This window comes from Somniosus microcephalus, chromosome 6 (genome assembly GCF_052327205.1).
Source record: "Somniosus microcephalus isolate GS21.2 chromosome 6, FLI_Smic_1.0, whole genome shotgun sequence".
In the NCBI taxonomy this organism is placed as follows: Eukaryota; Metazoa; Chordata; class Chondrichthyes; order Squaliformes; family Somniosidae; genus Somniosus; species Somniosus microcephalus.
Window position 1 is genome coordinate 12,132,468 of NC_140992.1, and position 25,560 is coordinate 12,158,027.

General features: G+C 46.8%; 2 protein-coding genes across 3 annotated transcripts in view; both read left to right on the forward strand.

The window, feature by feature from the left end:
- rpl22l1 (ribosomal protein L22-like 1) overlaps nt 1–25,142 on the forward strand; it is a 25,704-nt gene extending 562 nt beyond the window's left edge. Inside the window, exons 1-4 of one of the 2 annotated variants that reach the window (XM_085989732.1) lie at nt 19,878–19,985; nt 20,874–20,978; nt 22,777–22,898; nt 24,874–25,142. In XM_085989732.1, the coding sequence (XP_085845858.1) occupies nt 19,977–19,985; nt 20,874–20,978; nt 22,777–22,898; nt 24,874–25,018 (381 nt within the window). In that variant the 5' untranslated portion in view covers nt 19,878–19,976 and the 3' untranslated portion in view covers nt 25,019–25,142. Of the gene's footprint in view, nt 1–19,877; nt 19,986–20,873; nt 20,979–22,776; nt 22,899–24,873 lie in introns of those variants that run through there. The other variant, XM_085989733.1, reaches the window with a different exon arrangement.
- Nucleotides 975–8,097, forward strand: LOC147115459 (eukaryotic translation initiation factor 5A-1-like). Its single transcript, XM_085989731.1, has 3 exons — nt 975–1,214; nt 3,788–3,919; nt 5,086–8,097. The coding sequence occupies exons 1-3, from the start codon at nt 990–992 to the stop codon at nt 5,149–5,151; spliced, it is 423 nt and encodes a 140-aa protein (XP_085845857.1). The 5' UTR covers nt 975–989; the 3' UTR covers nt 5,152–8,097.
- Nucleotides 25,143–25,560: the final 418 nt, after the last annotated feature.

Sequence of the window (25,560 nt, forward strand, 5' to 3'; positions counted from 1 at the left end):
ACTACACCTATTGTTGCAAGGGCTGCTTGACGTGGCTACTGTATGCCTGAAATAGAAGGTGTTCCATTCCCAACATTAATTTCCTTCATGAGCTCAAATTTTCAAGAAAAGCTGGAAGACAATTTTTAATACATCGAATGAGATAAACTTTCTGCCGTTACTGTGTATCATCTGTTGTCTTAATGGATAATGTTCTCAAAAATCCACTGTGGTTTAATTTGACAATGCATAATGTTACCAAGATGTTGGTTACTAAACATGTGTCGCATTCAGTTAGTTTGAGTTGTTGGACCTGGTCTGCAATCTGGAATAAATTAAGTTGCGGAACCTGTTTGAGCTTTTGTAAACTTGTTTTTGAGAGCCGCTTGCACACACACACACAGTTCGCAGTATTTTTGGGGTTTCAAAAGTGTGACACTTCTCAGACAAAATGCACCTACTGGTGATTTCAATGAGCTGGAACTGGCTCTCCCTGGCCTACAGGTGAGCACCCAAATGTAACCTCTTCAAAATAGTAGGAGTCTCTGGTGAGCAGATACTCTCTGTGACATGACATTCCTATTAAGCAAATGTCCTAAAAATTCTTGCTAACTTTCAGAATTATATAGTTCTTTGTCTAGAATTTCTTTTTGACTTGACCTTTAGGTTATAATTTGGGCAAAATCCTGATGTGCAGGCAAGTAGGCCCGGGCTAGTCCTTGTTGGAGCTTGGTTGCTTAAGCGCATTGGCGATGTGGTGTGTTGGCCCTTGCAGGCGTGAGAGGCAGGACAACTTTTGTTCTGTAGAATGCTGTGATTAGATTTGCAGCTTTATACAGCATGGTTGTTACTGAGGATTCAGTAATGTTTGTAAAATTACACCCTACAGTTCAGTTATAGATTTTTGTCCTTCCAAAATTGGCTTGCATCTGGAGAGAGCTGTATAACCATGACGAAGTACTGGTGCTGGGAGCCATTTTGTTGACTTATTAAGAGCATTGCATAAACGCATGGCACATTTGTTTTTTTCCCTACAGCTTGTTGGTCCTAATGTACTAAATGTGCCCAGTAACAACACTGGTACAGAATTGAACGCTGCATGGTATATTTACTATTGTATATCTTCCCAGGTTCATATGGTTGGCCTTGATATATTCACGGCAAAAAAGTATGAAGATATCTGCCCCTCCACCCACAACGTGGATGTCCCCAACGTCAAGAGAAACGATTATCAGGTGAGCTCCTGTGACTAATTAAAAGGTTCATGCCGGTGTCAACATCATCCCAGGAAAAAGGTCCACAAGATGCTTTCTGCTCATTCTGGCACACCTTTAGAATTAGAACCATGTCCAAATGTTCGTGCTCTTGTTTATCTTTTGTTTTAACTTTACTATCTGTAGGAATCAAAAGTTTTTTTTAAACTTGCTACATTAAAATTGGCGTGAAGTTGAGACTTGAGCCCTTTGCAATTTGGTAATTGAATTTTAAAGAGGATTTTCATGCGATACCCGTGTGGGGGGGAAACTGGGGCAGCTGCTTACACAAGTACCAGTTTTGGGTGACTGAAATTGTCTGCCCTGTCTGGCTTGTGTCCAGTTTGTGGTGACTTGCGACTGTTTTTCACACATGTAATTGTTAGCCGCTGGTTTGGCCTGGCTGGAAGGGGCTCCTGCCGGGGGGGGGGCGGATTTCATGATTTATTCGGGGTCATGGGAAATTGGAAGTAGTAACTGGAGTCCGAGGTTTCACAGTAAAACCTGTTGGTCAGTTTGGAGAGTGGAAATGACTGGCTAAGCAGCGGGTGAAATCTCTACTTAACAAATCTGCATTCCCGTGACATGGGTAGTACGGTGGCAAATTGCCCTTGCAGTTGCTGCAGAGTTGACAATTACAGAAAAGTAGCTGTATTTAAATTGTTAATAAATTGTGAAAATACAGAGAAGCACCCATCCACCCTGAAGATTAAATTCATGAGGAAGACTGGATTTATTTGGGATGGGGTGGTGAGTGCGTTGAATTTTGGGACTGGTCAGACGGACCGGTGGTCTGCGCATTTTATGTATCCCAGGTTCAGTCTGCAGTTTGCTGACTTTGGCTAAACGGCGGGGGTACCACAATTAGCCTAGACACCACCCCCCCCCCCCCTTTTGTTGAGGAGAGTAAAAGTTTGTTGGGTTCACTCTTTTCACACGTTGCGCTGGAAGTGTGTGTATGGATGTTGTTTATTGACCTTGGCTGTAGGACAGTGTATGTTGATTCAAACTTGGATAAGAAATATCTATAATGACGTAACTCGCTAATGGAACAGAAGTTGAGGGTTTGGCTTATTGGTGGGGGGTGGGGCTGGCTGAAAGGGCTATGGAATGGGCAGTTCAATATGGGGGCGGAGAGCTAATTCTGTTTGGGAGGAAAATTTAAGAAGTTGGGAGCATACTGAAAGATGTTAAAGGATTTGGAGGAACAAAGACCTCGGGTGCGAATGCATACTTCCTTGAAAGTGCTGGTAGATTAAATTAATAAAGGCCAATAGTATTACACTTTTATAAGTGTAGGCGTGGAGTACAAAAGCAAAGGTGACACATTTGTACATGGCACTGGTTGGGCCACAGTGTGACGTTTTGAGTTCCCCATTCTGGAAAGGATGCCAGACTACAGTGTACATTCAGCAGGTGATGCCAAGGATGAGAAACTGTAACAATTGCATCTCCTGTGGCTTTCCCTAGATAGTCGGAACAAAGCAAACTTTCCTCGGAGCATCAGTGTAGGTGTGGGGATCGAGAGCTTGTGAAACTCCACCCAGGGGTAGAAGTATGCAGCTGTCTCTCTCTCCAATGGCATATAAGGAGTGTGACATATGTGGCAAATGTAATAATAGATGAGACGTGAGAGATTCTGGGATTGTTTATATTGGGACAGAGAAGGCAAAGAGGAGATTTGAGGTGTTTAAAAATAATGGAACTTTTTCCTGTGTCTTTTCCCCTATTTGCCTCATTATGGAAATGCTAGAGCATGAAATACTTTGCCACGGGTGGTAGTTGAGGCAGAGATTATCGCATCTTTTAAGGGAAGAGTAGACTGATGCACTTGAATCAGTGGAGGGTCTAGAGGGAGAGACAGCTGTAAACTTGCACGGTTATGGTAGGACCTCAGAGGCTGGGAACCGTGTGCAGCCAACCTACCCAGGGAGGCAGTGCAAGTGGAGAATGTTACAAATGTTAAGAGGATAATGGTTACATTTTTGACAGGGGATCGGTCTGACTGTAAGAGGTCTGTGACCTCGAGCAAAGATCAGATTGATCCTTTCCAGTCCTGTATAATCCTGCCTTTTCAAAGAAGATTGTGACATAGAGTGGCTTTTTGTTTCTGTGTGTCTAGTGATTGTTTCGTAGGTAGCCGTGGTCTTTTTGAGCTTGCTTAAGAGTTGGGATGAAATTGGCCGTTTTTCCCTCGGGAGTCAGCATTACCAGTGGTTTTGGGATTGCACTGCCTTATGAATGGGGTGTACACTAGGGGGCTGGTGGTCTTTTTCATGTTGGTGTGTAAGATGTGATGTGATCTCTTTTTCCCCCTTCTGGCAGTCAAGCAGCCTGCTAACGTTCACTATTGAGATTCAGAATGTGAATACCAACTGCTTTGGGGTGGGGGCAGCCCCACTATTTCCTCTGTACCCCAGCAATGCCTTTGGGTGGGTGGGGGGAAATTCAATAAAAGTCTGTACTGACAATTGTCAATGATCAGCCAAAATCCTGCAGCAGATGTTCATAGATTTCTACAGGAGCTTTGTATTAAACTGATTTTTTTTCTCTAGTTGATTGGAATTACAGATGGCTACCTCTCTCTGATGATGGATAACGGTGACATACGTGAGGATCTTAAGCTGACAGATGGTGACCTGGGAAAGGAAATACTACAGAGATATGATGCTGGGGAAGATCTCGTGGTAAGGAGAGCTGGACGTGAAATGAGGATACCTTGTTTTTTGTGCTTGTACACTCGCAAAATGTCACCGCCTTGGGCCATTCACAAATTCAGGGGCTATGTTTATCAAAACAATAGTGAATGTAGAGTGGAAATTAAGTCACCATGTTCAGTCCAGTATCTGACTTTCTTCACATTGTAGATTAAATCCAACAACTATTTGGATGTGTGGTGAGGAGAATAATCCAGGGTTTGTGCTCCTGATCACTCCCAGCAGGGGGATGATGGTAGCAGACAGGATTGGGTTTGTTGAACAGCATAGCTCCCGTCAATGCTCGGTGTCCAAACTTGCATCTGAAAAATGGCCACTTTGGCGAGGTGTAGGAAATGGCCTGCAGGGCGATGATCAGCGAGGAATCGGTGCTTTTCAGGAGGGGGTGGGGCTGGGGAACCCTGACATGTACAGGGGTGGAATGGGTCACTTTTTCTTGCATTCAGAGTGACTGTGGTGCAGATTAAATATTCTATCAGGCACTGTCCCAAACTGCCGTATACCTGCTTGTGAGTTACTGCTCCTGTGACGTGACTTGCGTCGCTGAGCCAAACTCCCAGCAGGCATTCCGTTTGCCGTGTTCACATAAAGGCAAATAAAAGTGATCAGGCTGACGCTGCATCTGATATTGCTCACGCATAGTAACCCAATGGTGTGAGGTGCTCAACTATCTACGCATTTGGTGGATTGATGATTAAGGCACTTTGTTTCTGCTAAAGTCAAATAGAGATGAGCAGGAGGCAGGTCCTGGTCCTTGCCTCCCAGATTTGAGTTATATTTGCTTTCCTTGGCCATGTCCAAGCCTGAAAATCTAGAGTTTTGTCACCAAGTTGTTCTTTACTCTGCCTATTGACTTCTGTTCATATCCGGTGCACTTGGATGCTTCCTGCTTGTTGAAGCAATTGTTCTAACTTCTGCTTTTAATCTTGGGATTTTGACATTACCAGGTAAAGCTCACAAACTTTATTGTGGATCTTTGTGGTTGCTATCCAATGTGTCAATTGAGAATTTGAACTTTGCAGTTAAAGGAGGCTGGTAATCTCTAATGGGATTCCTAATGAGTTATAATATTCCTATTGTGCACCGATCGGTGTCTGACTCGTCTTGCTGATGTTTGATTTTCCCCATCTCCCTAGATCACAGTCCTGTATGCCATGAATGAAGAGGCAGCTATCGCCATCAAGCCAATGACCAAACAGTAAACGTGGATCAAGAAACCAGACCTGACCGCTTAGGCCAAAACCTTGGCTCTTAATTGGGTTAATTATCGCCAAAGTAATGGCCTTCACACCATGACCTCATTTCCTTAGAATTTTTTTCCAAATGGCGCCGGACTGGACCCGACCTTGCTGCCCAATCAGCTGACCAGTCGTCGCTGCGGGCTGATCGGCATTGTACTAAATCACGGGTGCTGGTGCTCCCAAATAAAAGCTTGGTGATGTAAAGTTTGCTGCCCTTGGTCCTCTTTTGTTAGCAGAACTGGCCTATAGAGTGAATTCAAAAAGCCACCTGTCCTGTGATTGGTTTGATGTCCATCCGCCTTGGTTAGTGGGCTTTCCGGCACAATACACCTAGCGGCCAAGAGCAACTAACTGTATTACCTCGGTTATACTCCCGCCAACTTTTCAATTTTTTTTGTTGGCTTCTCATGTTGTAAAACTCCGCTAATACAATGTCGACGCTTGTCCTGGGCAGACAGGATGGGCATTGCGAATGTTGTACAGGCATTCGAAAAGAGCGCCGATGAGAATCTGGGGACTGGGGGTGTTATGCTGCGAAATTTCACTCGAGGCCTTTGTCACCAGACTGATTTGAAAAAAAAATAATAAAATTCAGTTGCTTATTTCTTATATTGTATTTATCATGCAATGGTATTAAAATGAGTGAAGCATTTCCCTGGAACTACTTGTCTTTGTGAGGTGCGTTTGATGTTGGGTTTATCAGATACAAGATGAATTGTTAGCAGTGCTGTGGTGGTTTTAAACACTTGTGCCAGGGATTGGAGGGGGCAGCGCTGTTTGAAGAAATCTTTTCATTGTCTGCCTGTAGCTGTAATGCTCACCAATGCATTCCCTCTCACGCCAAGGTGGATCAGTCCAGCACTGGGTTGTGTGTCTTCAAAAGAAAATGTTGCATGTTCACACCTGAAATCCACTGGTATTTTGCATATTTGGTCGGTGTATAATTTTAACTTGATGCATAATGGATAGTACAGAAGTTCCAAGAGCCTGGTTTTGTCAACGTACACTTCCCCACCCACCACCTGTGAAGTGGAGGTGCTACTGGGCTCCATCTTTCCTGGTTTCCTGTTTTTGTAGCCTGTTGGCTTCTGAACAATCACTGTCCTAGTGTTTTGCTTGTGCTACATGTATGCAATTTAACAAATACTGCTTCATAGTTTTCCTGAAAATACGTACTTTGTGTCTGAGCACTTGGATGCTGGGCTTTCCACTTCAAACATCGTAACAAGTGCTTTGTGGTTGGGATATTATATATATAAAATAATAATATGGTACAGATTTGTGTAGTGGTAGTCTTTTGCAGTTGTGCTGCAAAAATTAAAGTTTTGGTCCAGGATGTGTGCTACGTTTTTAATTGCCCTTCCTAATGGTGCAGAAATGATTTTTTTGGTTGCAGTTGGTTAGGCTACGACTCCAGTGCTTTACGGCACGCTGCCAAAGGGCAGTTACTTTCAAAAATGTTCTCTGGGTAGCAGAGTGGGTTGAAACCCGTCACCCCTTTCCCACTGGGACCTAGGCTCGCATTGATTTTAATGAAAGTTCCTTCTTGTGGAACAAGTTGAGGCTGGTGTAGACTTGACAGTGTACAGCTGCCTATAGTAAATTGGCAGTATTGTTGGGGGGGTTGGTGCAGGAAATGGAAAGGTCACACTGTTGCTGTAACTGAGCTTTAATCTCCATCTGCACATGGAATAGTACAGCACAGAAGTAGGCCATTTGGCACATCTGGCCAGTGCTGGTTCTCAAAACGCTACCAGTTAGCCCCACTCTCCTGCTCTTTACCCATAGCCCTGCAAATTTTTGCTTTTCACGTATATAGCCAATTCCTTTTTGAGCGTTACTATTGAATGGGCTTCCGCCCCCCCATTCAGGCAGTGCATTTGAGATCCTAACTTGCTGAGTTTAAAAAAAAAAAAAAAAAAAGATCTCCATCTCCTGGCTTTTTTTTGCTGATTTTTATCTTAAATCGGTGTCCTCTGCTTACTGACCCTCCTGCCAATGGAAACCGTTTCACCCTATCTACTCTATCCAAACTCTAATTTTGAACACTTCTATTAAATCTCCCCTTAACCTTCTCTGCTCCAAGGAGAACAATCCCAACTTCTCCAGTCAGTGCTTGATTGGGGGGCAAAATGGAAATGTTTCATTCGTTCCCCAACACCGAGGTCCCTTTCCTGTTGAATGCAAGGTTTTGTTTTGCAAGTAGAGTGTTGAGTGGTTCCTGGAGTCCTCGTGGCTCCCTGCTGTTTGGAAGTTTTGTAAATACAGTACATACTGCTTCAGCGAGCATGAATGAATGGAGTCATTCTCCATACCCTGCGGCACATTGAGCTGGGAATAGATACACAAAAGATCCTCATTTGGTTTGAAGAGGCTCAAAGATGCTTGTCTAAATCAAATAGTTGGCTAAAATGCAGTTATCCAGGTTGCCATCTTGAGCTAGTTTAATGTGCTCCACCAGACTTGACTGCAGCAAGCATATATGGGATAAACATGGTTTTGTAATGCAATTGAAACCCACTTCACTTTACAAACCAAATTCACATCCACAGTCCAGACACAGAAATATAACTGGGAAATAGACGGCTGCACAGAGAGCATTCCTAATATTTCCTTTGTAGTAAAAGTGCATTTCTCCAAGGTTCTTACAATTTGGTGTTGCATTGTAGTCTCTTTTTGAACTGGGTATTGGTGTTCTTACATGCTTAATTTGAGCAATAGATTGGTCAGGCTAGTAATCTCTTCCTTTTTTTTTGTTTTTGGCAACTTCTAAGGGCTCAAAAGAGTGAAAACTGTAACAGCTGTTTAAACTGAATGCCTGTGATGCCATTTATAAAGGAATGATGCTAATGCCGATTTGAGTTTTGCACAAAACCTGTAAACTCTGATTAAAACTTGTTCAGATAATCTGCTGTCCTGACTAGTAAATTGTTATTATTCCTCTAAGTTCATTTCTGCGACACCTTTGGTAGAGGGAATACTCTGTACGGCACGGCCAGTGGCGGACGGGTTCGAGCGCACACTCTTCTGTTTGGCTGGCAGGATTTCTTGCTTGTGGCTGCTATCGGTGATCCTCTGCAAAAAAAATGCATCTCTGAGAGGACAAGGTTTGACTCACCAGTGATTTTCTCCATGCAGTGAAGTAACCTGACACTCTTTGGATGCTCTTGAATCATGGAATGATACATCACAAAAAAAAAAGCTATTTGGCCCATCGTGCTTGTGCTGGCTCTTTGAAAGAGCTATCCAATTAGTCACACCCCTCTGTCCCATAGCCCTGTGGTTTTTTTTTCCCCCCCTTCAGGTACTTAACATTCCCTTTTGAAAGTTTCTGTTGACTCTGCTTCCACTGCCCCTACATCTGATGTGTTTTAAAAAAAAAACAAATCCTCATGTCTACTCTAATTCTTTTACCAATCACCTTAAATCTGTGTTCTCTGCTTACTGACTCGTCTGCCACTAACAACAATTTCTCCTTATTTACTCTTATCAAAACAGTTCATAATTTTGAACACCTTTATTAAATGTCCTTTTAAGCACCTCTGCTCTAAGGAGAGCATAAATGAAATCCCGTATCCCTGATACTATTCTTGTATATCTCTTGCACCCTCTAACACCTTGACAGCTTTTGTAAAGTGGTGCCCAGAACTGAACGCGATTCTCCAGCTGAGGCCTAACCAGTGTTTTATAATTTCCTTGTTTTTGTACTCTTGTGCCTCTACCAAGCCAGCGTGTGTGAGGTACCAAAGAACAGTTGGGAGCTGTGGGACAGTACTCCATAGCCATCATGGCTGGAAGTGGATCCCAAGCATGGTTCTTGCCCCATTGCTGGTTAGTGTCTGAAAGGGAAAATGGTGGTTACTGTTTTGGGTGGGACCATTCAGCATTCTTTAACCCTTCGAAAGAAAACTGCATTGTTGTACATGTACGAGCAGCCTGACATATACACCTTTACATGTACAACAATGCAGCTTCCTTTAGAACGTGATGAAAGGTATCCTTGGTTCAGATTTATAGTTACTGTACCAACATCTACCAAGGCAGCATTTGATCAAGTGGGGCATCAAGGAGCCTGAGTAAAATTGGAGTCAATGGGAATAAGGGGGAAAACACTCCTCTGGCTAGAGTCATACCTAGCACTAAGGAAGGTGGTTGTTGGAGGCCAATCATCTCAGCCCCATGACATGGCTGCAGGAGTTCCTCAGAGCAGTGACTGAGGCCCACCCATCTTCAGCTGCTTCATCAATGACCTTCCCTCCATCATAAGGTCAGAAGTGAGGATGTTCGCTGATGATTGTTCAGTTCCATTCGCAACTCCTCAAATAATGAAGCAACCCATGCCAGCATGCAGTAAGGCCTGGACAACGTTCAGGCTTGGGCTGATAAGTGGCAAGTAACATTCATACCACACAAGTGCCAGGCAATGAGTATCTCCAACGAGAGAGCCTAACCACCGCCCCTTGACATTTAATGGAATTACCATCGCCAAATCCCCCACCATCAACATCCTGGGGGGTCATCATTGACCAGAAACTTAACTGGACCAGCCACATAAATACTGTGGCTACACAAGCAGGTCAGAAGCTGGGTATTCTGCACTGAATGTCTCACCTCCTGACTTCCTAACGCCTTTCCACCATCTACAAGGCACAAGTCAGGAGTGTGATAGAATACTCTTCACTTGCCTGGATGAGTGCAGCTCCAACAACACTCAAGAAGCTCGACACCATCCAGGACACAGCAGCCCGCTTGGTTGGAACCCCATCCACCACCTTAAACATTCACTCCCTCCACCACCGACGCACTGTGGCTGCAGTGTGTACCATCTACAAGATGCACTGCAGCAACTCGCCAAGGCTTCTTCGGCAGCACCTCCCAAACCCGCGACCTCTTCCACCTAGAAGGACGAGGGCAGCAGGCGTGTGGGAACACCACCACCTCCAAGTTCCACTCCGAGTCACACACACCATCCTCACTTGGAAATATATTGCCGTTGCTGGGTCAGAATCCTGCAACTCCCTCCCTAATGGCACTGTGGGAGCACCTTCACCACAAGGACTGCAGGACCAAGAAGGTGGCTCACCGCCACCTTCTCCAGGGGCAATTAGGGATGGGCAATAAATGCTGGCCTTGCCAGTGACACCCACATCCCAGGAACGAATAAAAATTACCTAAGTCAGCTGCAGAAATTGTAGGTTCTATTTGGCCCTTTAAATGTCTACTCATAATTTGTGACTTATCTTTAGCCAGAAATAGTGATATCCTTTATGGGTGGGAGGTGGTGTCATGCTTTGAGAGTACAATGGGGGTGAAATTGGGCTTACACCCCGCCCGATTTTTCTTTTCCATGCACTTCAAGGGAACAGGCCGACTGTGTAAAACGGGCAGCCAATTCGCTAGCGCCCAAAGACCAATTTCTCACCCAATGTTTCTCGGAGAGACTGGGTTAAGTTTCAACTGGCCCTCTCACCAACCTTTTCAGTAATACATAGCGCAAGGTACATGTATCAATATCTCATAGGTCATCCCGTGTAAAACTACAAGATCTGCGTTTATATTGGTGAACCATGTCCTGAAACTGCCCCAGTTATATCAGAAGGAGTGTACATAAGGTAAGAAATAAGAGCCGGAGTAGGCCATACGGCCCCTCGAGCCTGCTCCGTCATTCAATAAGATCATGGCTGATTTTCGACCTCAACTCCACTTTCCCGCCCGATCTCCATATCCCTTGATACCCCTAGAGTCCAAAAGTCTATCTATCTCAGCCTTGAACGTACTCAAAGACTCAGCCTCCACAGCCCTCTGGGGCAGAGAATTCCAAAGATTCACAACCCTCTGTGTGAAGAGATTCCTCCTCATCTCGGTCTTAAATGGCCGACCCCTTATCCTGAGACTATGCCCCCTAGTTCTAGACACTCCAGCCAGGGGAAACAAACTCTCAGCATCTACCCTGTCAATCCCCTTCAGAATCTTGTATGTGTACTGGCAGATACTTATACAGTGGGCACAGTACTGGGTAAATCTCCGATGGAAGTTTGGGAGGGGGCCAAGCTTGGTTGGCTATAGCTGGTTGGGTGGGAAAGCTTCTGCCAGCTGCTGTTGGTCATGTTTCAGGCAGCCGTTGCTTTTATCGGCAGCATTTATATTGGCGCTTGAAAACTGCCGACTTGGCACAATCTACATATAGTGACTGCAAAGCAGGCTCCATGCCGCACTATGATTGATCTATATTTCCCCTCCCCCCCCCCCCCCCCCTTTATAGCTCTATCAGGTTACAAATACTTGGGGGGAAATGGCAACAACTTACACTGATACAGCATCTTTAACAGAGTAAAACCTCCCAAGGCGCTGCATAGGAGTGTTATAAAACAAAATTTGACACCTAGCCACATAAGGAAATATTGGAAGGGCTGACGAAAAGCTTGATCGCAGAGGTAGGTTTTAAGGAGGAGAGAAGTGGCGAGGCTTTGAGGTCTCGGGAGGAAATTCTAGAGCTTAGGTCGTAGACAGCTGAAGGCACGGCTGCCAATGGTGGAATGAAGGAGATTGGGGATGCACAAGAGGTCGGAATTGGAGGAGCACTGAGATCTCGGCAGGTTGTGGGGCTGGTGAAGGTTACAGAGATCGGGAGGGAGAAGCGCATGGACTGATTTGAACACAAGGATGATCATTTTTAAATTGAGGCGTTGGTGGACCGGGAGCCAACGTAGGTCAGCGCAGGGGTGATGGGTGAACGGTATTTGGTGCGAGTTCGGATCCGGGCAGCAGAGTTTTGGATGAGCTCAAGTTTAGGGATGTTGGAAGGTGGGAGGCTGGCCAGCAGAGCATTGGAATAATCAAGCCGAGAGGTAACAAAGGCATGGATGGGGGATTCAGTAGCACAAGAGCGGAGGCAGGGGCGGAGACGGGCGATGTTACAGAGGAGGAAGGAGGCGGTCTTGGTGATGGAGGGGATATGGGATCGGAAGCTCAGCTCAAGGTCAAATTAGATGCCAAGGTTGCGAGTATCGAGTTACAGCGAGTCTACAGCACAGAAACAGGCCATTGGGCCCAACTGTCGGCATCTATGCTCCACACGAGCCTCCTCCCACCCCTCTTCAGCTAACCCCATCCTATTCCTTTCTCCCTGATGTGTTTATCAGGCTTCCCCTTAAATGCTGCGACAGTAATGCCAAGCCCACCGTCTTGTAAATCATGAGACAAATTTAAAAATCATGAGGTTTGGTAAGAAATCATGAGTTGCTATTTTTTTCCCAACCCGACCCCTTGCTGACCTTTGCTCCTGGACAGTAACTGCATTTGGCCGTCACTAACCGATTACTGACATTAGGCCATAAGAAATAGGAGCTGGAGTAGGTGGATCGGTGGCTCCGCTGTCACGTCACTCGCAGGCCAGCCTCGCTCTGCTTTTGACTGTTAATCTTTCCGGAACATAACCTCCTCCAGCCCTAATGCAAGTCTTTCTTTCTTTCCAACCAGTGTTCTGTTTAAGCAGCCGTGCAATGCTCTGGAGGTCCCACGCAGCCGGCTCACCGGTTTTTAAAGGGAAAAACTGCCCCTTGTTTGGAATTTTGAAAAAAATTTACAGTGAACACTGCCTAGGACCCTCCGCGATCTCTGCGCTGCTCCAATTTGGGCCTCTTGCATATCCCAGGTTTTAATCTCTCCACCATTGGCAGCCGTGCCTTCAGCTGCCTGGGCCCTAAGCTCTGGAATTCCCTCGCTGAGCCTCTCCGCCTCTCCTCCTTTAAGACGCTCCTTAAAACCTCCCTCTTTGACCAAGCTTTTGGTCACCTGTCCTAATTTCTCCTTATGTGGCTCGGGGTCAAATTTTGTCTGACAATCGCTCCTGTGAAGTGCCTTGGGACGTTTTACTTAGTTAAAGGCGCTGTATAAATGCAAATTGTTGTTGTTGGTGTTATCGACTTCTGGCCAATTAATTTCCTTCTTTGAGATAACATAACATGTAAGCCAGTGTCCAACACTCTTCAATGTATCAGTGTAATTAAACCACAACAGGCCAGGAAAGATTGAAATTAGTTGTTAAAATGGCTGTTAATTTATTGGAACATTGTGCTGCAAGCAAAAACAAAATATATAAACCCATATAGGAGCAATGGCTACAATCCAGCTGCATATGTAGAATTTTGCACAGTCAGTAGGCTATTATCTGAAGAAATTGTAGGTCTTAAAACCAAGAACGTATTTAACTGGGTGGAGAATGAGATTATCTCATGTTTGCAGTGACTGCTACCCACCATGACTCTGCAAACACCAGGTCAATACTGCGAAGTGATACATTTTGGTCGAAAGAATGAAGAGAGGCAACATAAACTAAAGGGTACAATCCTAAAGGGGGTGCACGAACTGAGAGACCTGGGGGTATGTGTGCACAAATTGTTGAAGGTGGCAGGGCAGGTTGAGAAAGCGGTTAATAAAGTTTACGGGATTCTGGGCTTCATGAATAGAGGTATAGAGTACAAAAGCGTGGAAATTATGATGAACCTGTACAAAACACTGGTTCGGCCTCAACTGGAGTATTGTGTCCAATTCTGGGCACCACACTTTAGGAAGGATGTGAAGGCCTTAGAGAGGGTGCAGAAAAGATTTATGAGAATGATTCCAGGGATGAGGGACTTCAGTTACGTGGATAGACTGGAGAAGCTGGGGTTGTTCTCCTTAGAGCAGAGAAGATTGAGAGGAGATTTGATAGAGGTGTTCAAAATCATGAGGGGTCTGGACAGAGTAGATAGAGAGAAACTGTTCCCCATTGGCAGAAGGGTCAAGAGCCAGAGGACACAGATTTAAGGTGATTGGCAGAAGAACCAAAGGCGACATGAGGAAAAACTTTTTTACTCAGCGAGTGGTTAGGATCTGGAATGCACTGCCTGAAAGGGTGGTGGAGGCAGATTCAATCGTGGCTTTCAAAAGGGAGTTGGATAAGTACCTGAAGGAAAAAAGTTTGCAGGGCTACGGGGAAAGGGCGGGGGAGCGGGACTAGCTGAAGTGCTCTTGCAGAGAGCCGGCACGGGCTTTGGATACGTGACTTTCTATGCCATCATCTAAGTTGTTAATAAATACTGTGAATAGTTGAGGCCCCAAAACAGATCCCTGTGGGACACCACTCGTCACATCCTGCCAATTTGAGTACTTGCCCATTATCCCCCCTCTCTGTCTCCTGCCGCTCAGCCAATTTCCTAACCAGGTCAATAATTTGCCCTCAATTCCGTGGGCTTCTACCTTAGTTAACAGTCTCTTATGTGGGAATTTATCAAATGTCTTCTGGAGACTTTATCAAATGCCTTCTGCCTCAATAAATCACAAGACATTCACATCACAGTCAATAGAGTGTGTTGGATCCTTACCTTGTGCGCTTAAGACCACGCTCCCCACCTCCAAATGAAATCGGGGAGATGAGCATCAACCGTCATCAGTCTCCAGTGGCCTGGAGACCCTGCTGCTGCTGTTACTGCTGCACCCCTCCCCTCTCCCTGCCACAAGCCGGTTGCCCGGGCAACAGCAAACGCTCTTCAACGGACGGTTGCGGGAGGTAGCGGCCGATGCAGGTGTTTTCGCGGGTTAACCACCCCCTCTCCATAATCTCCCGCTAATCCCTGTGTTGTGTGGAGCCAAGGGGTGATCTTTGGGCCACCCATCCCGCGGAGGTTGCTCAATAGGCCTAGGTACCCCCAGTCCCAGGCTGCTTTTTGGGCCCGGGCCGCTCACGCTAATTAAAAAATGGGGCTCGCTCCCCCCGCCACCCTTCAGTTTCGCTGCCGCGAACAGTTGACGCCCCGCCATCCCCTAGTCACTCTCTCACTCAGAGGCTGCTGCCATTTCTAACAGGCTGAGAAGAGGCGGTTCCATGGCCAATGGCGTTTTTTTCTGCGCCTGTGCAAATCGATGTATATTTTTTTCAAAGAAAAAATCCAGAGATTTAGGCGTTCCATCACGAGTGAAGCTTTATTTCACTCTGAAATCGCGTCTCTCGCGATGGAATCGCGTCGAGTTCACAATACTGCACCTATACTATTCACCTCGACCACTCCCTGTGGTAGCGAGTTCTACATTCTCACCAACCTCGGTAAAGAAGTTTCTCCTGAATTCCCTAATTGATTTATCAGTGACTCTTATATTTATGACCAGAAGATGCTGGAAACAGTCAGCCGGTCAGCCAGCATCTGCGGAGAGAGAAACAGAGTTAACGTTTCAGGTCGATGACCTTTCGTCAGAACTGTTTCTCTCTCCACAGATGCTGCCTAACTGGCTGACAGTTTCCAGCATCTTCTGGTCATAAATATAAGATGGCGGGGGAGTGGGACCAGCTGAAGTGCGCTTGCAGAGAGCTGGCACAGGTTCGACGGGTCGAATGGCCTCCTTCTGTGCTGTAACTCGCACCAAGTCCCATTCACCCATCACCCCATGGCTCCTGGTTAAGCAACGACTCAATTTCAAAATTCTCATCCTTGTTTTCAAATCCCTCCATGGCCTCATCCCTCCCTATCTCTGGAATCTCCTCCAGCCCTAGAACCCCACCGAGATATCTGCGCTCCTCCAATTCTGCCCTCTTGAGCATCCCTGATTATAATCGCTCCACTATTGGTGGCCGTGCCTTCAGCTGCCTAGGCCCCAAGCTCCGGAATTCCCTGCCTAAACCTCTCTACCTCTACTTCCTCCTTTAAGATGCTCTTTCAAACCTACCTCTTTGACCAAGCTTTTGGTCACCTGCCCTAATTTCTCCTTATTGTACTTCATTGGCTGTAAAGCGCTTTGAGACGTCCGGTGGTTGTGAAAGGCGCTGTAGAAATGCAAGTCTTTCTTTATCTGGCTCGGTGTCAAATTTTTTGTCTTACAATATTCCTGTGAAGCGCCTTGGGACGTTTTACTATGTTAAAGGCGCTATATAAATGTAAGTTGTTGTTGTTGGTGTTGTAACCATTCTGTGATTCTATGATTTCCAGCATCCGCAGTAGTTTTGCTTTTGTTATATGTGTGACCCACAAGTGGAACATAAGAATTAGGAGCAGGAGTAGGCCACTTGGCCCTTCGAGCCTGCTCTGCCATTCAATAAGATCATGGCTGATCTTCTACCTCAACTCCACTTTCCTGCACTATCCTCATATCCCTTGATCCCCTTAATATTCCAAAATCTATCGATCTCTGTCTTGAATATACCCAACGACTGAGCCTCCACAGCCCTCTGGGGCAGAGAATTCCAAAGATTCACCACCCTCTGAGTGAAGAAATTTCTCCTCATCTCAGTCCTAAATGGCTTACCCCTTATCCTTAGACTGTGACCCCTGGTTCTGGACTCCCCCGCCATCGGGAACATCCTTCCTGCATCTAGTCTGTCTAGTCCTGTTCGAATTTTATAAGTTTCAATGAGATCCCCTCTTAGGTAAGGAGACCAAAACTGTACACAATACTCCAGGTGTAGTCTCACTAGGGCCCTGTATATTTGTAGTAAGACATCTTTATTCTTATACTCAAAAACACCATCAACTGGTCCAGGCAGCGGGCGGTCGAGGGGCTTGTTTGGCCCGACTGCCTGCCTCTCTTCTGCGGCCACGTTCGCGCCCGGGTGGCCCCGGAGACAGAGCACGCGGTGTCCGCCGGCACGCTCGAGGCCTTCCACGACCGATGGGCACAACGGGGACTGGAGTGCATCACTCCCCACCGCCCCGGCCAACCAATCTTCAATTTAATTTGATGAGTTTCATAGAAACATAGAAGATAGGAGCAGGAGTAGGCCATTTGGCCCCTCGAGCCTGCTCCGCCATTCAATGAGATCATGGCTGATCATCCAAATTCAGTACCCTGTCCCTGCCTTCTCCCCATATCCCTTGATCCCTTTAACCTTAAGAAATATATCCAACTACTTCTTGAATATATTTAATGAATTGGCCTCAACTGCCTTCTGTGGTAGAGAATTCCACAGGTTCACCACTCTGGGTGAAGAAATTCCTCATCTCAGTCCTAAATGGCTTACCCCTTATCCTTAGACTGTGACCCCTGGTTCTGGATTCCCCGACCATCGGGAATATCCTTCCTACATCTAGTCTGTCCAGTCCTGTTAGAATTTTATAAGTTTCAATGAGAGCCCCTCTCACTCTTCTAAACTCCAGCGAGTATAAGCCCAATCAAAATGTTTTAAGTTTAGTTACAGTCTATTTGTTTGTGGGTTGCTCAAAATAGTACAGTCAAAAATCCTCTGGAGCATCTGGTCTGGGTCCAGCCTGTCATTTTTTTTGAGTCAAACATATTTATTTAAATATGATAGTACTTGTTACAACTCATCAATTACATAGTAAATCCATACCAGCCTGTCATTTTTGTTTGAACCAGCGATAGTTAGATCTTCAGTCTACCTCTTTTATTTAAATCTGGTAGTACTTGTTACAACTCATCAACTACATGATAAATCCATTACATTCATTAACCACAATAAGGCTAAGCCTTAAAAAACAACAGCTTTAAGATTAACAGTACAAATACAATAATAAATTTTTTCAGACAAAAACAATGTCAACAATACAGGTACCCATAATAAAAAACAATACATACCAGTCCTACTGGCAATCTAGTAACTCTTCATTTTTGCTTGGTATAACCTGTTGTCCTTTTTAAAAATTTTAACATTCAAGTACAACAGTACTTATACAACTCATCAATTACATAGTAAATCCATACCAGCCTATCATTTTTTTTTGGTTCTCATTCTTTTATTTAAATCTGGTAGTACTTGATACAACTCATCAATTACATGATAAATCCATTACATTCATTAACCACAATAAGACAAAGCCTTAAAGAAACAGCTGTAGGATTAACAGTACAAATGCAGTAATAATTTTTACAGACAAATCAACAATATTAACAATACAAGTACCCATAGTGAAAAACAATTCCACACCAGTCCAACTGGCAATCTAGTAACTCTTCGTTTTTACTTGGTATAACCTGTTCTTTTTTTTAAATTCAAGTACAACAGTACTTATACAACTCATCAATTACATAGTAAATCCATAACAACGTAAACTCGAGGAACAGCACCTCATCTTCCGATTAGGCAGTTTGCAGCCTTCCGGACTCAATATCGAGTTCAACAATTTCAGATCATAACCTCGGCCCCTGTTACATTTTTACTTATATTTTTTTCCCCACCCCTTTGTTTTGGGTTTTCCCTCCCCATCTTCCTCTTTTTTTTACATGGCAGCTGTCTCGCATTCTGCCAGAACATTTCACACCTAATCTAGAGCCGTCTTTTGTCTCTTCACTCGTCCTATCACCATCTCGTCTGGTTTTGAATACCTCTTAATGTCTCTTCGCTTCTTTTGTTCCCTCCCCAGCCCTGCCTTCGATCTATTTCATTTCCTTTCCAGTTTTGAAAAAGGGTTAGACCCGAAACGTCGACTCTATTTTCTCTCCACGGATGTTGCCTGGCCTGCTGAGTTTTTCCAGCATTTTCTGTTGTTATACCAGCCTGTCCCAAGCAAAAATGAAGAGTTACTAGATTAATGTAAGAAGTCACACAACACCAGGTTATAGTCCAACAGCTTTATTTGAAATCACAAGCTTTCGGAGCGCTGCTCCTTCTTCAGGTGAAGTGCTCCGAAAGCTTGTGATTTCAAATAAAGCTGTTGGACTATAACCTGGTGTTGTGTGACTTCTTACATTTGTCCACCCCAGTCCAACTCCGGCATCTCCACACCATAGTTACTAGATTGCCAGTAGGACTGGTATGTATTGTTTTTTACTATGGGTATGTAAGAACTGGGGTTCCTAGCCGAAGAATTGAGATCGACTCAGAAAATCAAAAACAATAACATTTAATGAACAAACGAAGCTGTACAGGAAACTAGGATACAATGCAAATAGGTCTGGTCTGCTTGAAAGCCTCTCTGGAAACTGCTAGAAGGTTCCAAGCTGAACTGCTAGCAGGTTCCGAGCTCTACTGCTAGAAGGTTCCGAGCTCTGACGTCATGATGTCATCACGTTCTTCCCGCCGTTGAGAGATCACGTGACGGACGGCATGACGTCATCATGCTGAGTACAGGAAAGAAGCCCTAGTACAGTTAACAGATACATTAAAGGTGCAGCCCCCAGCTGCACCACATTGCTGTAAAAGGAATTATATACAATTGTCCGTAATCCTCTGGTGGTTCCACCACAGGTACCTGTATTATTGACATTGTTTTTGTCTCAAAAAATGTATTATTGTATTTGTCCTGTTAATCCTAAAGCTGTTTTTTTTAAAGACTTAGCCTTATTGTGGTTAATGACTGTAATGGCTTTATCATGTAGTTGATGAGTTGTAACAAGTACTACCAGCCTCCCTCTCTTCCGTGGCCATGTTCACGCCCGGGTGGCCCTAGAGATCGAGCACGCGGTGTCCACCGGCGCGCTCGAGCAATTTCGTGACCGGTGGGCGCCGCGGGGACTGGAGTGCATAATTAGTTCAAACAACCAAATTTTAATTTGATTTGTTAAGGTTTATTTAAAGGGTTATTAGAGTTTTGTTTACAGTTTATTTGTTTAACTTATTTGTCTCGCAAAAAGAGGAACAAGTACTACCAGAGTTGAATAAAAGAGGTAGACCAGCCTGTCATTGTCTGGGGGGGGGGAAATGAGAAGCAGAAACACGTGGCCGCGCATGACGTCACCCTACGCCGGCCCCGCCCCCCGAGCAGCGTGCTGACGTCAGGACGCAGACTCCCACCCACTCTTTATAAGGCGGCGGCGGGGCGGGTGGCGCTCTTTTTGGGTCCCGGCCGCGGCGGAGCAACATGGCGCCGGTGAGTGAGTGAGAGAGAGAGAGAGAGGAGAGGGCGGGCATCCGCGGCAGGCCCCGGCACAGCCATCACATCACATCACATCACATGGCAAGGTCTGATGGCTCCGGACCCGGGGGTTGGGCAGCCCGGCCCGGCTCGGCCCACTACCCGAGTGCCCAGGCTCCGCGGCCTATCGACAAAACCCCCCATCACAAGCAACTTCAGACCGTGACTGCAATCAGTGTGTGCAATCAGACCACCAGAAATATACAGCAAGTTATCCGCAGCTAGACATTCAATGTAATTAAATCTCAATACAAAGTTGACTTTTTCACTTAGTGAATTTGTATAAATTATCATTCAACGTCTTTAATTTATAAACCTCCCCCTCGTTGACTCCTGTCTCCACACTTCACCTCGCTCCTTCCCCCGCCCCTTCCCCCGCCCCCCCCTCGCTCCTTCCCCCGCCCCTCTCCCTCTCGCTCCCTCCCCCGCCCCCCCCTCGCTCCCTCCCCGCCCCCCCCCTCGCTCCCTCCCCCGCCCCCCCCTCGCTCCCGCCCCCGCCCCCCCTCGCTCCCTCCCCCGCCCCCCCTCGCTCCCTCCCCCGCCCCCCTCGCTCCCCCCCCCGCTCCCCCCCCCGCTCCCTCCCCCGCTCCCCCCCTCGCTCCCTCCCCCCCTCGCTCCCTCCCCCGCTCCCCCCCTCGCTCCCTCCCCCGCCCCCCCCCCCCCCACCACCTCTCTACTCCCCCCGACCCTTGTCCTGTCCCCACCCTTCCCGACTCCCCCAGGGTTTGGTGAGTCTGTGGTGGGTGTCTCACTGTTGACCTTGAGGCAGGCACTTTGCTGTTGGGTGCGGGCTCCCCATTCGATTTGTTGCATTTTCTCATTCCTTCCTTCCCCCCTCCCCAGACGAAGAAGCCTGTGCTCCTTAAGGGCAAGAAGAAACCGGTGTGGAGATTCACGCTCAACCTCTCCAGCCCAGTGGAAGATGGCATCCTCGACTCTGGCAACTTTGTAAGGAATTTAACCGTTTTATTTTCCAGTTCCTCCTCTTCCCCTCCCCACCCCCCCCCCCCCCCGGTACCCCGAGGTGATGACTCCAGCTCGGGCCCATTCCCTGTTACCCCCACACAAGTGGCCGCTCTTCCTGTGCGTGTCGATGGGCCGATTGGGCAGCACAGCATGGGCCAGTGCACTCGGGTGGGTCAGTGACCAGCGATTGGGTATGGGAAGCCCCAGTTTGGTTCTATCTATGGGGATTGTATTGGCTATAACATCAGCTGTCTGGGCCCTAAGCTCTGGAATTCCCTCCCTAAACCTCTCCGCCTCTACGTCTCTCTCCTTTAAGACGCTCTGTAAAACCTTCCTCTTTGACCAAGCTTTTGGTCACCTGTCATAATATCTCCTTATGTGGCTGTCAAATGTTTGAAAAACGCTCCTGTGAAGCGCCTTGGGATGCAATATAACTACAAGTTGTTGTTGTAGTAGTAGCCCTACTGTTCGCCTAGTTGGCAGCTGCTGACTGGGCCTAAGCGACAGAAGGAATGGAGATTGTTATAAAGATGGTCAGCAATCCCAGCCCCAATGATCAAGAGAAAGGGTCCTAATAAAATGAAGGCTGCCTATAGTGACACAAGTCCTGGTCAGAATGGAGATGATTGGGTAATTCTCCTGTCAGTCACTGCTGTGAGTGACTGGGATTGGTTTTCAGCACATCATTTGTATTGTGTAACTACTCTCCACTCACTGCATTTTGCTGGGGAAATAATCCTGCTTTTTAATCGGCAGACTTTGCTGTAGTTTCGGTCACGAGTTCTGTTTGCTGCAGTTCGGCGAGACTTTTTAAATAGAGTGTAGACTGTTTGCTGTTTAAATAGACTGCTGTAAGTCTGGCAACTCATTGGCTGACGTTGTGGTGTTAATAGACCAAATGATTGGTGCTTTTACTGGATCTGCTGGTCCAGTAGCCAGCTTGATTCACCCAGAGAGATCCGACAATCCCGTTCGCCCCATTGTACCATCCAGTTAACAACTTCAATCAATCAATTTTCAATCAATTTTTATTTGCCATATGTATTACTACAATGGAATGTTTTTACTCTCCGATCACTTCCACAATAGGCTGTGGGAGCTCACAGAGACACGTCGCTATTCTACAGCGCCATGTTCAGTAAAAGTCAATTCAATTGCGTCCAATGGCAGTGGGAACACGATGTCCATCAGCCGCTCCGTCTCTGTGGATTCCTCCTCCCTGTTGCCGGCTCCACAATATGGTGTCCTTCTCATGCTCACCGTCTGGCCTCAGGTCTCCATGCCTGGCTCTCCCTCCTTCCCTCGAACTGCGAGCTTCCCGCACTGTCGCCGGTTCAAATTTGCAACGGCCCGGGGCCTGCCTCTCACGCTCATGTCCGGCCTCCAGTCGCCATGCCCGGCTCCCCCCCTCCTAGTCCACGTCCCAAGGCGCTTATTAATTAAAATGAATGGGAACACCAATGTAATTTATTAAGTGTCCCTGAGGCAACATGTTATATGTCTTAAGGAGCCTACAAGGACAAAATGCTTGGAATTTTGGGCTTGTGTAACCTTTGAGGAGGGTGCCTAGAATTTAGTCTGTTCCTTGACCAGTTTCAGAGTCGAAGTGAGCAACTAACAGCTGAGAGTTTCTAGAACGTTCAGAAGTGAACTAACTGCCTTCTTTCCCTCCCTTCTACCTGTTGCTCTGCTAACTGGTTGCTTTGACTAGGGTTTCCGTCCCTAGTTTGTGCCTAGGGTCTCCTTCCCTAGTGTCCCATGGTTTTGTTTTCCGCAACAGGAGCAGTTCCTGTGGGAGAAAGTGAAGGTCGGGGGGAAGGCCGGAAACCTGGGCAATGTGGTCCAGATCGAGCGTTTGAAAAACAAGATCACAGTCACCTCGGCCAAGCAGTTCTCCAAGAGGTGAGCGTCCGTCGCGGTGCGTATGTTTTTTGTGGTGGTGCTGCTGTTGGCCTCAGTGCCCTCGGTGGGGGTGGGGGGCATGCCTGTGGGTGACAATCCATTCTGTCAGGGCTCCTGCTCCTGAGCTGCCAACCTAGCACCGTCAACTGGAGGCCTGCAGCGGTTCAAGGAAGAAGGCCCACCACCAGTGTTCCCGTTGAGCTGCGCAGCTGTCTGGAGGTCCTGTGCACCAGCTTTTAAATGGGGAAAAAAGCAGGCATGCGCGAGAATTTGAATGGGCCGTGCAGCCCGTTAAAAGGGGCTGCGCACCCAAAAATAATTGAAGGAACGTTGCCAACCACAAGCTTCTCCAGGCAACTAGGGGAATGGGCAATAAATATCGGCCATGTCATGACGCCTACATCATGAAAAGTTCTCATATAAAATAAACACTGTTCAGTTAGCTCGCAGAGCATTGTGAACAAGATCGGGCACATCCATGATGCTGCTGCGGCTGAATAGCCAGCCAACTCCGGTCTGAACAATGCCCACTTTGGTGAGGTGGCAGAAGGTGGGTGCTAGCTGTGGAACTGCAACTCGGCTAGTAGGAGTAGAATCATAGAATGATACAGGACAGAAGGAGGCCATTCGGCCCATCGTGCCTATGCCAGCTCTTTCAAAGAGCTCTCCAATTAGCCCCACTCCCCCCTGCTCTTTCCCCATAGCCTTTTCAAGTATTTATCCAATTCTCTTTTTAAGTTATTGAATCTGTGCTTCCACCGCCCTTTCAGGCAGTGCATTCCAGATCACAGCAACTCGCTGCGTAAAAATTACTCCTTGTGCCCCCTGTGTTTTTTGCCGATTATCTTAAATCTGTGTCCTCTGGTTACTGACCTTCCTGCCACTGGAAACGGTTTCTCCTTACTATTAAATCTGAGTAGATGGGAGGTATCTCACTCGGGATTTGATGGGGTTCTTTGGTGCCGGTTCCGATATGGAGAGGTGGTTTTCGGAATTTTGGAGTAATGGGTGAGGTTTTTGTTAACGCACAACACATGTTTGGTTGGTAGTAATGGTTTGATTAACTGGGGTGTGTTGACCAGGGCAGTCCCTGGTTTGGTTCCGGCCGCTGCTAAAACCGGCTGATATCGGCGTAGCGGATTGTCACTGTTTGCTTCAGCTTCGGGGAGCGGGGGAAAAGCAGCTGGCATGGCTACTCTTGACTGGAGTCCTGCTGTGGCCGCAGTACCCCAAGCTAACTGGGTTGGGGGGGGGGGGTGGCGGAGGAGGAGGAAAGAGTGACCCCGGGTGGAAGTGTAAATGTGAAGACATCAATGCGAGGGCCAGATTGGGCGTACCTGTGAGGTCTACTTTGGCTGAATAGCCAGCCAGCACGCCCCGCCTTGGCTGGCATATAAACCACAGGTTTAGGTATCGGGGAGGAGCGGAGTCCTGTGCAGCTGTATCCCATCCTTCAGGAAAGTGCAGCCTTCCCTCCAGGCAGAATAAGACTTGCATTTCGACAGCTTCTTTCATGACCTCAGGACGCCCCAAACGCTTTACAGCCAATTAAGTGCTTTTGAATTGTGTTCACTGTTGCAATGCAGGAAACGCGGCTGCCAATTTGCGCACAGCAAGCTCCCACAAACAGCAACGTGATAAATGACCTGATAATCTGTTTTTAGTGATGTTGGTTGAGAGATAAATATTGGCCCCGGGATACTGGGGAGAACTTCCCCTGCTCTTCGGAATAGAGCCGTGGGATCTTTGACGGGCGCCTGAGGAGACAGACGGGGTTTAACATCTCACCTGACAGTGCAGCACTCTCCCAGTACTGACACTGGGAGCGTCAGCCTAGATTATGGGCTCAAGTCTCTGGAGTGGGACTCGAACTCATGACCGACTGACTCCCGAGACGAGAGTGTGCTACCCACTGAGCCACGGCTGAAGACTAGACATGTTTTTAACCTCAACCTTCTCTCGCGCTCTCCCTCAGGTACCTGAAGTACCTGACCAAAAAGTACCTGAAGAAGAACAACCTGCGAGACTGGCTGCGAGTCGTCGCCTCCGACAAGGAAAGCTACGAGCTCCGCTATTTCCAAATCAGCCAGGATGAAGAGGAGTCTGAAACTGAGGATTGAAGGGGCGCCGAGGCTGGCGGACTAAGGCTTTTCTTTTGTATTAAAAAAAGGTGCGCGGTTTTTAGAGAACGTCTATATAGAAAGTTATTAAATTATTAATAAATTGCTGCGCACCGAAAAACCACTTCACGGAAAAATTGTCCTTTTTCCTCCACCAATCAGCAAACTTTCTGAGGAATTCAGAAGAAGCTTCTTTACTCGAGCCTGGTGAGAATGTAGAGCTCGCTGCCACATAGGATGATACGGCAGAAGGAGGCCATTCAGCCCATCATGCCTGCGTCGGCCCTTTGAAGGAGCTCTCCAGTTAGTCCCACTCCCCCCTGATCTTTCCCCACAGCCCTGCAAACTTTTCCCTTTTTATCCAATTCCCATTTGAAAGCTACAGGAAACTTTGTGATATCCGGCACTGACTGGACCGGCGTGTTGCCGATCTATCAAAACTGCCGGACATACAAAGTTAATGTTGCAGCATACGGAGGTTTTCATCTCCGTATCTGACAACAAACACTGTTGCTTAGCAACAGCTTCTAAAGAGTCGGCTG